Source organism: Mercurialis annua, linkage group LG5 (genome assembly GCF_937616625.2).
Source record: "Mercurialis annua linkage group LG5, ddMerAnnu1.2, whole genome shotgun sequence".
NCBI classification, from domain to species: domain Eukaryota; kingdom Viridiplantae; phylum Streptophyta; class Magnoliopsida; order Malpighiales; family Euphorbiaceae; genus Mercurialis; species Mercurialis annua.
The window spans coordinates 9,490,112-9,507,199 of NC_065574.1; the positions used below are offsets into that span (position 1 = coordinate 9,490,112).

The 17,088-nt window shown below is 29.6% G+C and overlaps 1 protein-coding gene across 1 annotated transcript; it reads left to right on the forward strand.

The window, feature by feature from the left end:
- Positions 1–15,641: 15,641 nt before the first annotated feature.
- Positions 15,642–17,088, forward strand: LOC126679914 (F-box/kelch-repeat protein At1g80440). Its single transcript, XM_050374934.2, has one exon. It carries the CDS (start codon positions 15,880–15,882, stop codon positions 16,948–16,950), a length of 1,071 nt encoding a protein of 356 aa, XP_050230891.1. The 5' UTR covers positions 15,642–15,879; the 3' UTR covers positions 16,951–17,088.

Here is a 17,088-nt window from a genome sequence, read left to right on the forward strand (position 1 = left end):
TTTTTAAAATGATATAGCATAAATTAAATTTTTAAAAACTAAAGTCTTGCACATAGAACTTCTGCTTGCTGATATGTTATCAAATAATATATAAAGTCAAATGTTGCATCTCTAAAATTAACAATATTAAAGAAAAGGGGCAATGTCATAAAAATTCACCGACTTTACACGTTTTTTTTAATCTAATCACGTTTTTAAAAACTTCTTATAAAAATATATCAACTTTCATTTTTTTCCAAATTCATCCTCGGTGCTAACGTGACACTCATTCATTGGTGCAATTTGCTGAGGTGTAAATCATTTTTAACCAATTAATGAGTGTCAGGTCAGTACCGTGTATGAATTTGCGAAAAAATGAAAATTGGTGTATTTTTATGAGAAATTTTAATTAAGCGATTAAATTGAGAAAACGTGTAAAGTTGGCGAATTTTTATGACATTAACCCTAATTTTTTTTAATAATATATGGACAATTAAGTTATTAAATAAAAATCTTAAAATAATTGGTTTATGAATTAAAATTTATGACAATTATTGGAAAGAGAAGCGAAATTAAAGACCTTTAAATTTGGCCATTCGGCTGTTTTTCTCAGAGCAAATAAATTGATTATATAGGAGTTTCTACAACACATCCATCAAAATACTTTAAGACCATTTTAGACAAAATAATACTCCAACACTATGAATCTACCCAATGTATCAAGTGCTTTTTTTTATTTTTTTTACTATAACAAGAAGAAAAAGTTCAAACCTAAAATTTGCTGGTTTGAACAATGCGTCTCGAGCTAGAACCGCAACAACAAAATTAAAATCATTAAAATTGGGTGTGAATTTAATATTTGACCTAACCTAATGTATCGAGCATATTATTAGTTATGGTTCAATCATAAAAATAGAAACAAGAAAGTTGGAGTAGAGTTAGGTATACTATTAGTAGTGACTCATAATTAGTTAGGTACAAAGACCTATAAAATAATATCCAAGTCCACTTGTAGTTCCTTCAACTCACTTATTTTTGGGTACATGCTGTATTATATCCTTTTTGGATAATTAGAAAGTTGGACTCGTATCTTTTTTTTTTTTTCCTACATGTTGCCTCGTATCAAAATCTAATTATAGTATATGATGATAAAAAAAAAGGTCTAATTATAGTATGGAAAGAACAATATGCATGCATTGTACACATGGAACCGATCGAAATTTCTACTTCAGTGACTTCTTAAATGATAGTATATACTTTTTGTTAGAGACTTCTTAAATGAACATTGTGAGAGACTTCTTAAATGATATGTATAATTTGGAAAAAAATTTAAACAGACCGAGTTTGTCACGTTATGTGTAAATTAAGACACTCATAATACGACATTTTATTGAAATGATGGTAATATTATAACAATTGTAGAATAAGTATATTCAAATTATGATAGTGATATTATAATATTACCATCATTTTAATGAGGTGTTGTACTTATAAGTGATTTAGTCTACAGATAACGTAGCAGACTCTGTCTATTTAATAATTTTTCGTATATTTTGTTGATGTGAGTAATCATAAGAGTTGCTCACAATCTTTGAAAATCACCATATCTGATTTTCATTTGTCTAATATTTTATAAAATGGTTAATTACAAGTTTGATGCCTATAGCTTTTATTTTAATTTGTTTATTATTTATTTATAAATAATTTTTTTATGAATAATATGTATATTAAAAACCACAAAATATGGTAAAAAAATTTAATTTAAAGTTTTTATACAAAAAGTGACACACACACACAAAGTGGCGATTGCCACTAAAAGAAGGGTTAATGTTATAAAAATTTACCAATTTTACACGTTTTCTCATTTTAATCACACAGTTTAAATTTTCTCATTTTCATGCATGAACTGTCGCGTTTTCTCAAATTTATGCGCGGTGCTGTGGTCTCATAGCTTCAATTTGCTGAGATGGAGGTCATTTTACACCAAAGAATGAGTGCTACCTCATCACTGTGCATGAATTTGAGAAAAGTGGTAGTTTGTGCATGAAAATGAAAAAAATTTAAATTACATGATTAAAATGAAAAAACATATAAAATTTGTAATTTTTTTTTATATTAACCAGTAAATAAAGGCCAAAAGAATTAGATAGATCAAATTTTTTGTTACTACTATTATCTTTTATATCTTTATATTATTAAGTAGGCTTGTTAGAATTTATCAAATTATCGTTATTTGTATTATTTAAATGTTAATAATTATTATTTAAAAAAGGCACATCGAATCATCTTGCTCTATAATATTTTTAATAATATAGGTTTATTACAATATTGTAGTAAAATATTATAGTACTAATTACATCTAACTTGTTTTTTCCCACAAAAGTTTAATTTAAGACACTTTTGGATTGGAAGCTTTTGAAACGGATTTTGTTAAATCCATGAATTTCAAATTAGTGAAATGTGAAATACATAAATTCTATCATTTCAAATGTTTATAACATTCGTTGATTTGTAGGGATATATATATATAATAATTAATTGTTGACACAATTCATCATTAATAAAAAAAATTAACTTTTCCACTTTCTAGAAGGGAATTTAAATGAGAAATTTTGAAGCATGAGAGGATTAGAAAACCATGGATTGTTATGTTATTTTTTAAGTGATTATCCCAAATAACCGTTGCGTCACATCATTTTTACACCAAGTCAATGAGCATTTGCGATAAGAAATCTTTTAATTTTTTTATTATTTAATTTTCCACATGGCTCTAACGCACAATTGGTTTGTTGCACAAATGACATGGCACAATGGTTGTGTTGTAACTATTCCATTTTTTATACCAAACAATGGGTTTCCGTTAAATTCTTGGAGTGTTTTATTCCTTCAAAGTCCCTCAATGCAAACGGTGCCTAAATATAATTATCTACAATCCAATAATAGCAATGTATAGGCTAAATTTAATATTTAATATATATATATATATATATATATATATATTGAATTTAGACATGTAATTTACAATGCAATTACAAGTGATAATAATTGAAACATATATTTTTAGTAAAATAAATTTTTAAATTATGATAAAATGAATATAATTAATTATATTTTATTTAAGATGAATTTAATTTGATTAAACTATAAGTAATTTATTTTTAATATTCCTTAATAATTTATTGTGTAAGTTATTTATATTTTTAAAAATAATTTATAATGAAATATATTAGTACAATTCAAATAGAAATATGTTTTTATATAAAATGAAATGAGTATGGATGGAAATATATTTTATCAACATCACAATAGTGAGCCCAGTCTTCTAAGAGTTTGTTTGATGAAGCTTATTTCAAGACTCGCCTCGAAGCAATTAGCAATGTGTATCGGTACGACCAGATTTTAAGAGATTCGCCTGCCTGAAAGCATGCTCATGCGGAATTCGCCCGAGCAGATATTGACCGAATTTTTAAGGAGTCAGGAATACATAAAGAACGAACTCCAAAAACATAAATCTGGTTAAGAGATCGAATTTACAGTCAACTGTAATGCTATAATTACGGAGAGAGTAAGAAGATAGATATTTTGGATATATTAAAAACAATATCCTAAACGAGATTAACGACTAATACAAGAAGACATTTTTGTAGGATTTTTTTCTATATATAATTTGACGGAAGATCATGCTACAAAGTAGGAATTTACTTTCTACTTCGACTATATTCCCTAAAAAATCACTTTTCTTTTAAAAGGCTTAATATATCATTTGACCCCTAATATTTTCTGAGACTTTTAAACTAATTTGATATTCTGTTGGACCTCTTAACTTTATTTTTTATTCTATTTAACCCGTCAACTGTAATTTTTTTACCGATCTGACCTTTTTCATCCAACGTGGCAAAAACGCGTGTTTTCAAACGCTTTGAAGCAGGTGAAGGATAATTAAAATGCATAACTTGTTCTATTGAACCTCCGAATTACACTATTTTGTTCTATTTGACCCCTGAACTTATTTTATTTTCCTATTGCACCTTCAAATTTTTAATTTTTACCCATTTAACCTTCTCAAAAATACAATTATTTAACTTTTATCCATTTAATTTTCTAAAAAAATAAAAAAATATTGAAATTTAGTCAAATAATTACATAATATAACTTCTTGTACATGTAAGTATTTGTTTACATTTCAATAATGATAAAAAAAGTTTTTTCTGTTTAACGATATTATAAAATATATAAATTTACTATACTGTGATAATATTAAAAAAAGACTATTTTTTTTAAATTATAATTTTTAGTGTATTTCAAAAATTTCCAATTATAAAAATTTTAATACACAAGCTTTTAATTTTTTGCAATTTCAAACTTTTCAAATCAATTCTGAATTTTTAAAATTTGTGTTAAAATTGGAAAACACGCTAAATTTCATGACTTTAAAGCCTTAAATGATTTTGTCAAATAATATGTAAAGTACATCATTTTTATTTTAAATTAAAAAAATATTTAGACTTAATATATTTTTTGACCTCTAACCTTACCTTTTTATTTCCTATGGCCTCTAAATTATTTTAGTGTTCCATTAAATCTCTTAACTATTTTTTTTTATTCTATTTAACCCCATGTCAGCAAAGCCACGTCAGCAATTTTATCCACGTCATCGCGCGTGGTATGCACATTCCGAATGAGGGGTTAAATAGAACAAAAAAAGAGTTAAGAGGTCCAAAAGAATACGAAATTAGTTTAAAAGTCGCAGAGAATAAAATGGTATATTTTAAGGGTCAAATGATGTATTAAGCCCTTTTAAAACTCTACAAGTCAAATATACACAGAACTTAAGCCTCAACTGACTTAATTTTCGGAGAGCCAATCGGATAACGATCGTCCTATTAGCTATCTACTCGTCCTATTAGCTATCTACTTGCAAATTACGACTGTTAATTGGAGCACACCATCCATCAGGTGTGTTACAATTTTAAAATGTATTTCTAATGACATAAAAGTAATGTTAAAATACTTAACTATTTACTATAAATACTTAATTTGAACAATATTTTTGTTTTCTTTTATAATTCATATTTTGCATTATATCCATTAAATTTTATGTTAGTTTATCTACTTCATAAATATTTGGCATAATCTATACTAAAGTCTCTATATTTTCTATTTTTTTTGTTTTATCTTAGGATGTTTTGTGTCTTGACTTAGTTCATGTACTTTTAAAAATAGTTCTACTTAGTTCATGTATTTTTAAAAAGGCTAATCTTTTGAAAAAACCTCCACCTTTTAGCCCCTTTTCGTTTGCACCCTCACGTTGCAAAATCGCCAATTTTATCCAAATCTGCACCTTTTATTTTCAATTCCACCCTTAAATATCAAATTAACCTCTTTTCACTAAAAAAATATTTAATATAACATTCACTTTTTAACATATATTCTAAATAGTCCTCAATGTTATATTTAAAACAAAAATCCCATCTTTCCTAAAATTTCAAAAATTAATAGTACTCTTAACAAATCTCAGCCCTTGCCCATCCACTACACAGTCTCCAGTCAGCCGCCACTCCATAATTCTCACACCTTCTGTAAACAATCTTTACCAATATCCACAAAGAGCAAACCCACTAATTTCAATCCTAACCCATCTAAAAGAATCAAACAGTTATCAGACAATGCATCAGGAGTTACAAGGCTCGGAATTCCGCCCTACGAGTGGTGGTCGGAGTCGCTTCACGGCATCAACATTAACGGGCCTGGTGTTTCCTTCAAAAACGGCGGATCAATAAGTCTCAAGTAAATAAACTGAAACAAGCAAAGCAATTGACGAAGCAGAGAAAGAGTGATAGAATGCAAAATCAAAGAAAAATGAATAGGCTTACGTTGTCTGCTTGTTGAAAGCAATTTACCACTTATGATCTTAAAAAGTTGGTTTATTTTAATAGATATTCATTAAATGCCGTGGTAAATTCTTTTTATTGTTTTAATTTGATTGTATTTTTATAGCATAATAATGTGAAGTATTGAAAAAGTGAATTTTTATAACATAATAATAGTTATTTGTATTAAATAAAAAATTATTGATAATTTTTTTTAAAGAAGATGAGTTTTTTGGTTTAAATATAACATTGAGGACTAATTAAAATATATGTTGAAATGTGAAGTATTGAAAAAGAAGTCAATTTAATGTTTTAGGGTGCAATTGAAACTAAAAGGTGTGAATTTTAATATTGGAGGGTGGAATTGAAAACAAAAGGTGCGGATTTGGATAAAATTGGTGATTTTGCAATGTGGAGGTGCAAACGAAAAGGGGCTGAAAGGTGGAGGTTTTTTCAAAAGATTAGCCTTTTAAAAACTATTTTACTTGCTATTTGACATTTCCACACTTTTATTAACAAAATGACTTGATAAAATTATTTTTCAAAACAAATAGACTAAGTAAAGAACATAAACATTAAGAGATGAAGTAATAAAAAAGTACACAAATTTTAAAATAAGTTTTATTAAAGAAAGTTATTATTACTTTTAACATGCATATTTTTTAAATTTTTAACTTTATTTCTCTATAAATATGAATTATTATTATTGTTGTTGTTATTATTATTATTATTATTATTATTATTATTATTATTATTATTATTATTGATGGATTCCGGCATCTCGACGGCATTAATCCTGCAAAACAGTGTAGATGGCTAATCGGACGGTTTGTCCGATTAGCTCTCCGATGCTTAAGTCAGTTTAGGCTTAAGAGAGAATATTTGTATTTGTTATAAGTTGTGTGTTTAGGCATACCTCAAGCTCTTTTTATAGTAGTCGAATGTATACCTTGCAGAGTTGTAGTAGGAAAGTGATTCCTATTTAGTAGGGTTTGACCCTGATTAGGAGTGTCCTTCCTTATTCAGACAGGAATCCTATTTAGGAAGATATTCCTAAACAGTCTCGTCTTCCTAAGTTGGAGTCTATCTTCCTTAGTTAAATTTGTATCCAAATAGGACAAATACTCCGAATATGCGTAGATCTTGGAGATCTTATCCGAATTCCGGGGTCGACGTGCTTTGTCCGAGTCCTCAGGGATTCGGTCTTTATGATGTCGAATGATGTATTCCAGTCAAGGCAGATCCGGTGGATTCGGCCCTTTGGACGGGAGTCTGGTGTCGTCTGAGAATAGATCTCCTGCGACTCGGCTCCATTATAAGTAGAATAGGATTCGCTATCCATCATTAGCCCCCCCCGCAAGTGAGTTGAAGTCATGGTATTTTATGCCTTGGAGTATTTCAGCTCTATTTGAGGCGAGTCGTTTTGTATTTCGGCGTTCCTTTTTTGCTTCTCAAGCAAGATTCCAGTTTTTTTCCTTTTTCGCCATGTGTCGTTCATCTATTCGTTATTTTTTGAAGGTAGGACATGTGTCCATTTGTTCTATCTTATTTTGTCTTTAAACTGTTGTATTTGTTTCATTTTTCATCTTTTACTTTTGGTTGTTCGAAAGTAGCTTTGCCTCATCTTCAATCTTTAATTCTCGTGTTTGATTTATTCTTTTGGCGAGACTCTTGGCGAATCTCGTTGATTTATTTTGATGCCTTATCTCCAGGTATTCCTTTGTTCATGTTTTGATTGTTTTTATGTTCTTTAAATTTCTTCAATTGTCTTCTAATCTCCAATCAATTTGTGATTTGATCCATCGGCCTTTTGAATTTTATTTGTTTATCCTTTTCCTCTTTGTTGAGATCCTTCTCGGCGATTCTTTATGGCGAAGCTCATTCTCTTGACGAGACTTATTGTCTTCTTTTAAATATTTTTATAGGCAAAATTCATGTGGCGACTCCTCATCATTTGGCGAAACTTTTATACTATATGAATCTTCATTAGTGGGCGAAGCCCTTGTATTGGGCGAACCCTTATCTTTGGGTGTTCCCTCAGCTTGGGAGAACCTTCTTTTGTGCGTGAAACCTTATTCTTTTTATTTCAGGATTTTGAACCTTTTTTGTTTAGTACTCGTCCGATTGTTTTTCGTTTTTCCTATATATTCTTCTTTACTGCTGCAGTACTCCTTATTTTCCATTTGTTTTGCTATGTTTGATCTTCGTTGGTTGTGATTTTAAGTCGTTTATTCCTCTTTATTCTTGATGTTCATTCTTCTTTTCTTGGTTTTCAGATTTCAACATTTCTGTGTTCTTTGTGCTTGTCTTTATCTTCATTACTCGAAGTCTTTTATTCCAGCTGATGTTTACTCTTTTAATGAGTAATTATTTCTTTAAGGTGACTCTTCTTGTTTGCGATTCTTTTTCATTTTATTCCTTTTGTTTTCTTCATTGGACAGATATGAGTCTTTCAAGCTCCTCCACAAATACACTGATCTCATAGGGTATTTATGCCCGTTTTGAGATCAGGCCATTCAATCTATTTCGTCGATTTTCCTTGATTTTAATTCTTTTCGGGTGGACTGCCTTCCTTACTAAGATTTGTTCCTCTGATTTGGGCGAGTTGTTTGTGATTCGTTGATTTGGGCATGTAGCCTTATTTCTTTTGATTTGAGTGAGTCTCCTTATTTTGGCACTTGGCCTTATTTTTACCCGAATCATTTTAGACTCGGTCTTCTGTTTTGAGATCTTTCGCATTCCTTTTGATTGGCATTTTGCCTTTCTTTCGCATTTCTCTTATTTTTCGGCGTTTTTCTTTCTTTCGCATTCCTCTATTACTTGACATTTTCTTCTTTTGCTTTATTTTGCTTTATTTAGTTGATTCGCCTTTCGTTTTATTTTTCTTCGAGTTGATTTTGATCTTTGATATTTCGCTTTTAGAGTTAATCTAAACTCTGTTTTTGGCGTTTTGCTTTTATTTTTAGAGTAATTCTATACTCTGGTTTTTGGGCGTTTCGCCTTTATTTTAGAGTAAATCTATACTCTGGTTTTTTGGGCGTTTCGCCTTTATTTTAGAGTAAATCTATACTCTGTTTTTTCGGCGTTTCGACTTTATTTATTCCGATTTTTGTCTGCTTTGCTGCGTTGTATGAATTAAAGATAGTTCGCACCATTGGGTATGACAAACGTCTATATTTGACAATGGGCGATTGGCACCGTCGGGTATGACAAAAGATCTATACTTGACGACGGGCGATTGACACCATCGGGTATGACCAAAAGTCTATACTTGATGATGGGCCTTTTGACTTCTATCTTATTCATCCTTCTTTCCCTCTTGGGGTTTTCTTCAAGGTTCAGACGAATCTATCTTCTTTGTCCCTCTTGGCGTTTTCCTTTGAATGAGTCTTCTTTGAATGATTCATATTTGTCAAGCTTTATTTTCTTTTTTGTTGTTTTCTTGGTTTACTCTTTTTGACCGAACCTTATTAAGGCGAGTCTTTTAAGCTTTGGCTTATTCTTCTTTGGTGGAGCCTTCTTTGTTTGTTCTTTTTGACCGAGCCTTATTAAGGCGAGTCTCTTCTTGTTTAAGCTTTGGCTTATTCTTCTTTGGCGGAGCCTTCTTTGTTTATTCTTTTTGACCGAGTCTTATTAAGGCGAGTCTCTTCTTGTTTAAGCTTTGGCTTATTCTTCTTTGGCGGAGCCTTCTTTGTTTATTCTTTTTGACCGAGCCTTATTAAGGCGAGTCTCTTCTTGGTTAAGCCTTGTCTTATTCTTCTTTGGCGGAGCCTTCTTTACTTTGCAATTTTTGCTATTTTTTCTTCTCTTTCGCTCTTGATTGGAACTCTCTCTTCATCAATATGTTTGTTTCGCCTTCGGTTTGTCTTTCGAACTCTTTACCTCTTGGGCTGCTTCACTTTTCGCCTCTTGATTCATTTCGTTCTTTATTTTTTGTTGGACGTTGTTCGCCTAGTTTTTTGGTATTTAGGTCTCTTCTTTCAGTATATTTTCTAGCATTTCTTCTTCATCTTCTATGTCTATATTTTATAAATTTTGACTGGTCCAATAATAGACTTCACGATATAATATAAATTTATCATATAGAGTTGTGTTCAAGATAGCAAGCAATCTTAATAAATTATGTAGGATATGGTCAATTCTCACATTATAAATTATTATTAAACGGTTTTATTATTTATAAAGATATTGTAGTAGTAAATCTATTACTTGATAAAGGAAACTAATGATTTCATATGCTACATTTGATTATTTTCTTCTTAGCTAATTAGTCTTTTGTAGTCATGCAATATATTCTTTTTATATGATTTCCTAATTAGCAAAGATCTCATATATATATATATATATATAGATATTTGTACTCATCTGTTTAACTAAAATATTGTAAAGTTATTCATATTTATATCTTTACTAAAAAGAAAAGATCTCATATAGTTATATGTATGTGCTTAGTTAAATTATTGTAAATTTATTCATGTATAAATATTTCCTAATAAGTAAAGATCTCATATATTTGTGCTCACGTGCTTAATTTAAAGCATTGTCAATTTATTCATATATCTTCCCTAATAAGAAAAGATCTCAAATATTACACTAAGGCAAAATATATATTTTGATAGATCTTATATTGTAATTTCGATTAATGCAAAAATAATTGTAAATTATGATATATTAATTTAGAATAAATCATGCGAGATGGGCAACATGCTGAAATCATGACACGAGCAATTAATTTCACATGTAATAAAATATTTAATGAGTTTGAGAACTTATCGTGATTTAGCTTCCGTTGATAATAAGATAATATTTCTGATTCGTCAATTCCGGATACGATTTTGGTAATGTCAGATGATTCTCCGCCGGGATGTAGTATTTATTTGTTGGAGTTTTTTCTAAACTCTTTAAATTTATCAAAAATTGATTTCTCTGCTTCCTTCGTCTCGTATATATTTTTTGGCCACCTATTTAATTAAATTTGACGTGCTTCCTTCCTTGGTTACATGCTCTCTGGCCATCCTTTTTGATTATATATGACGTGCTTGTTACTTCTCTTCATTAATCTTCCTTTTTTTTCTTTTCTGGGCCATAATGTGACCTCTCTTTCTTCTTTTTAATTTCGATAATGCTCCATATTTTTAATTCTTCCAATTTGGCAGATCTCTTATATTAATGTGTTTGTTTTCCATATTAATCCCGTCGGATACCTTCAATGAGATTTTATTTGGTTCGCAGAAAAGCTCCTTCGATTCGAAGTTGTTAAGCTCTTCCCACAGACGACGCCAATTGATGGATTCCGGCATCTCGACGGCATTAATCCTGCAAAACAGTGTAGATGGCTAATCGGACGGTTTGTCCGATTAGCTCTCCGATGCTTAAGTCAGTTTAGGCTTAAGAGAGAATATTTGTATTTGTTATAAGTTGTGTGTTTAGGCATACCTCAAGCTCTTTTTATAGTAGTCGAATGTATACCTTGCAGAGTTGTAGTAGGAAAGTGATTCCTATTTAGTAGGGTTTGACCCTGATTAGGAGTGTCCTTCCTTATTCAGACAGGAATCCTATTTAGGAAGATATTCCTAAACAATCTCGTCTTCCTAAGTTGGAGTCTATCTTCCTTAGTTAAATTTGTATCCAAATAGGACAAATACTCCAAATATGCGTAGATCTTGGAGATCTTATCCGAATTCCGGGGTCGACGTGCTTTGTCCGAGTCCTCAGGGATTCGGTCTTTATGATGTCGAATGATGTATTCCAGTCAAGGCAGATCCGGTGGATTCGGCCCTTTGGACGGGAGTCTGGTGTCGTCTGAGAATAGATCTCCTGCGACTCGGCTCCATTATAAGTACAATAGGATTCGCTATCCATCATTTATTATTATGTAAAAACAAATTCTATTATTAAAGATATGTTTATATAACGAAAGCAAACAGAGAATATTGATTTCATTCTATTTTAAAAATAAAGTCGGTGTAAATATGCTTTACAATGACGATAATAACAACTTTATCTAATTAGATTTTATAAATAATTGTATAAGTTAACTAAATATTAATTTATATATATTTGAATATTTTTATTATAATATTTTTACAATAATTAATTATATCAATGTAGAAATTGTTATAATGGCTGAAAATAAAAATAATAATTTTTATTCAAATAATTTTTTATTTTTTTTATAAAAATAATATATTAATATATAAAATATAAATTGACGAAACAATTTAAGCGCCAAAAGTTATTTATCAATATCTGCGTCCTCATGTACATGCCTTCCCCCAAAATCATGTTTCATGCATGTGTTTTTTTTTTTTTCTGAAAGAGCATGTTTCTTTACTTTGACTTTTATTTTTTCTCGAAAAAAAAATCAATTTAGAGAAAACAAATGTCTATAAATAAGTAGAGAAACTTATCAGTTTCTATAATTGTAAAAAATTTATAAAAAATATTATTAATTTAATAATGCTGTATTAATATTTTATTCCAAATAAAATGTATTTAAATGTTTCCTAATAAGAAATATTGTTTGTCAAATACTTTTTGCATTATAAATATAATTTTTACATAACATTACTAGAAGAGTAACTTAAATCATAATTTTTTTTAGCTAAAAAGTATAATTTTACTTTTTTTAAATCGTTTTTTATAAAATATTATAAAATAATTAAATTCATTTTATTTTAAAATAGAAATATTAAATAATGTATAAAAAATATAATTTGTTTTATTATAAAGTCTGTTACTAATTTAAAATGTGAATTGGTATTTTTGTGGGTTCATTTTTAAACGGAAGATCCATGTGCAAATTGACATCATTTCAATTGTCTACTTAAGTATATTAAACATGGTGCAAGTTTAATTAATCAATACATAACTTTACCTTTTCTAAGCTTAATTGGATCCATAATTTAAAAGAAACTAATAAAATACCTTGTGGGCACCATGAAAGGACAATATTGTTCTTGCAAATTGACACCCAACTTGAATTATTGGCCATTACCATATGTGAAACTTTGGATAAGAGTCTCAATATAAGTCATGCACATTTTATCTAAATTATTATGGTCTATTTTTTAAAGTCAATGTTTATATTTATCTTCATTTTATGTTTTCATTGTCATACAAAATATAAAAATTAATACATATTAAAAATTTATGATCATGGCAATTTTTCAGACACGTGTAAAGTGATGATATGAACATAGCTATGCATTAAATATGCCAAATTAATATCTATATTATTAGAACTTGTGAGTTACGTCGGATACTTGCTGATTTTGACATACATTTAATTGCCTACTATTATTACATTTTGGAAATATATACTTCTTCCTTAACCTTCACGACATAAATGTATAAAGAAATTCATGGCAAATAGTTTTGTTATATAGTTACAGGATATTATTTTTTATAAAGTCGGTCTTATGACATTAAGGACAATGGATGAATCAATAAATAAAATAACAGAATTAAAACTAAATATAAAAATATAATTACCGATGAAGTGTCAGAATAAAATAATTAATAAAATCGAATAACTAGCAACAATTGTTAATAGAGAGTAAAAAGAAGGCAGCTATTTATTTGTCCATTAATTTTAGTAAAATAAGGCAGTGGTATTTCAACGTTTCAAAGTTTTGCTATTTGGATGTTTGAATTTTTATTTTCATTATATTAGAGTCTTAATTTTTAAAGAAATATTAATTATTTTCAGATGTTTTCCGATCATTTAAAAATAGTTAAAAAGTTAAACATTAAAAATATTTCATCTTTTTAACTTTGTTCGTTTATAGCCCAAACTTTTAAAATTATCACTTTTAATTGACTTTTTAATTTTTAGTTCAATTAGCTATTTTTTGAAATTAGAGTGTAGAAAAGTGCAAATACATTTTTTATATAGTTCCAATTTTATTTTATCAATAATTTTAAATATAAAGGGCATATTTGACCTTTTCCACTCCAATTTAAACAATACAATTAAAAATCTAAAAATCAACTAAAATTGATAATTTTAAAAAGTTGGGGTAAAATTTAAAAAATTGAAAAGACTAAAATATTTTTCAATAGTAATGCCTAGTTAAAGATACTCATTTGATATACTTATCAAAGTTTAAAATATTAACTATAAAAATAACTCTTCTCTCTTTTTTATCTACAAAAAATCTAACCGTTAATAACTTTTTTTTTTCAATTATTCTTCGACTGCCGTCAAAAGTTTAGGTATTTCCGTTGACAGTAGCCATCTTTTAATATATTATTTTTATTTCATATAGTATTAAGTAGCCAAAGTTTTTTCATTTTTTTTAATGGATTAATATTTATCGACGAAGCGCAAATCCAATTCAAATTTTCATAAATCAAAAATTGAAGATAGATTGGAGATCTTTTAACAATAAAGATGAAATCGTTCACGGGCTATATTAGTTTTTTTATTTTTTTAAATATTTTATTTTGTTTGTTTGTTTTGAGAATTATATTTTGTCCTTTCTATATGAAAGGTTTGTTGTCATTTTTATGTGAAATGTTGTTGTCCTTCTTTTATGAAGGGTTTTCATGTGTTGGTTTTATCCGATGTCAAGGCTGTAGTTTCTGATTTTATAAATCAGTCTGCGGGTGATGAAGATTGAGCGAAGTCGGCACGTTATTGATGAAACAATTAGATAATTTATTTTTTATTTTCGTAAGTAGATTTGCGAATCAGGTAACATGTTGTCTATTCCATATCTGGTTATCGGTTTAGTTTTTGAATTTTTCCGAATTTTTAAAAATGTAATTGTTTCATATTCGATTAATGAAGTTTAATGAATTCTAAAAAAAAATTATAAAAATAAAGATTGTTCTCGAAAGATATATTAAAAATTCAGACATCATTTGTATAATCTATCCTTGATTTTGTCCTTATTATAAGTTATGGTGTAGTTTTGAAACAAATATATAATAATGAAATTCGTATTCTCAGATTAATAATTAATCAGAAACATCATATAAATTTGACATTTATCAAATTCTATGAGTTCAAAGTTTCTAAATCAAAGACGTTAAATTACTATATTAACGGCAAATCATAGTACTGTATATAATCAGTTCCAAGTTCTAACGAATACGAAATTAACAAACATTTATATTACGTAGCAAACATTTTATATCTATTCAAGGCTACACGCATGTGATGAGCTACGTACGATTAATTGATGTTATATATTTAAATTTCAATTAATTTATAAAAAAATAAGGATAAAATACCATCTCACATCAAATAAAATAGAAAAGGCCAAATCCATCTTAAGGTTCCTATACTTTTATCGTTTTATTTATCAAATGTTTTTTCTCAAAGTATTAGATTGATTAATTTCAAGTACTTCATAAATTTGGTTTAGTATGTCCTTTTTATACAGAATTATTACGCGTGTGTTAAGTTGCCGTTACCGTTAACATGTGGAAAAAAGATAAAGTCAATTTGAGTTAATGTGTTAAGCTTTTTAATTCAATAACTCTCTTGACTTTCAAATATTTATTTATCCGTTCTTATACTTTCAAATTTTTATTTATCCGTTTCTTATACTTTTAAATGTTTATTTATTTGGTTTCTATTCTATTTAAATTTAGCCTAATGGCGTTTCACGCCTAGTGTTATGCACGCTTCTTTTCAATAAAAAGAAGTTAAGAAATGTAACATAAACTAAGTACATGGATTAAATAAAGACGAAATCTTAAAAAAAGACCAAATAAATAAAACGATAAAATTAGAGAAGTCTCAAAATGGATTTAGCCAATAGAAAAATAAGCAAATCGAAACAGGTAAACAGAAAATCCGTTAAGAAGATAAATACAAAAATAAAAAGAAGCAAATTTTCCAATGGATTGTTTCTCTGTATTTTGTGTATTTGTTAATTGAATTAGTTTCCAGAACAAAATCTTATCTTCTATATAAAACCCCTCTTCAACTCTTCCTTTTTCCATACACAACTTCTTCTAATTCTTCTTCCATTCATACAATAAATTAAACCCAATTCAATTTCATTTCTAATTCTCCATGGACCTTATTCCCGGCCTTAACGATGATGTAGCCCGTGATTGTCTTGTTCGGGTCATGTACAACCAGTTTTCTTCTGTCATATCCGTTTGCAAAAGCTGGCGAGATGAGCTCGAGTTGCCGGAGTTTTTTCGGCTCCGGAGAGACTCTTGTAAGTCTCAAAAACTTATAGTTATGGCTCAAGCACGAGTTGACCAAAATTCTGGGTCTAATTCTAGTCTTTTTAAGCTTCGGTTTAATCCGGTTTATCGTCTCACGGTTCTTGAACCGGATACGGGTGACTGGTGTGATTTGCCTCCGGTTCCCGGGTTTTCCGATGGTTTGCCCATGTTTTGTCAGGTTGTTGGGGTCGGATCGGAGCTTGTTGTTTTAGGCGGGTTGGATCCGGACACGTGGGAGGTTTCTGATTCGGTTTATGTTTTTAATTTTGTTTCGGCCACGTGGCGCCGTGGGGCGGATATGCCTGGATTACGGCGGTCGTTTTTCGGGTGCGCGTCGGATTTGGATCGGATGGTGTACGTTGCTGGCGGGCATGACAGTGAGAAAAATGCGTTGGGATCTGTGTTGGCTTATGATGTGGAAAATAACGAGTGGGTCCCGTTGCCTGACATGGCAAAGGAGCGTGATGAGTGTAAGGCAATTTTCCAGGGTGGTAAGCTCCACGTCATTGGAGGATATTGTACTGAAATGCAAGGAAGATTTGAAACAAGTGCTGAAGTGTTTGATGTTGCCACGTTCAAATGGAATGATGTGCAAGAGGACTTATTATTAGCTGCCACCTGTCCTAGGACATGTGTGAGCAGCGATGATGTGTTATACATTTGCCATCTAGGTGATGTGATGGCACTTAAAGGTGCCACCTGGCAAGCTGTCGCCAAGCTTCCTGTTGACGTGTACAATGTTGCTTATGTGGCAACATGGCAAGGCAATCTGCTGGTGATTGGCTCAGAGTCATTCGGTGAGCCCTACGTAGCGTATGTGTTGGATCTGAAGAGTTACAGCTGGAGAAAAATTGAGAGCCCTAAGGAGTACAGTGGCCATGTTCAATCAAGCTGTTATTTAGAAATTTAGGACTAAATTGCATATGAGTTGAAAAAAAGGGATTGTATTGTAAATATACAAGCTAGAGGATTTTTCTTTTCTTTTAGCTAAATGTTTGTGTTGTTTGATCTGATGAGTTTTGGCTGCACTGCAAGTCATTTTGATGTA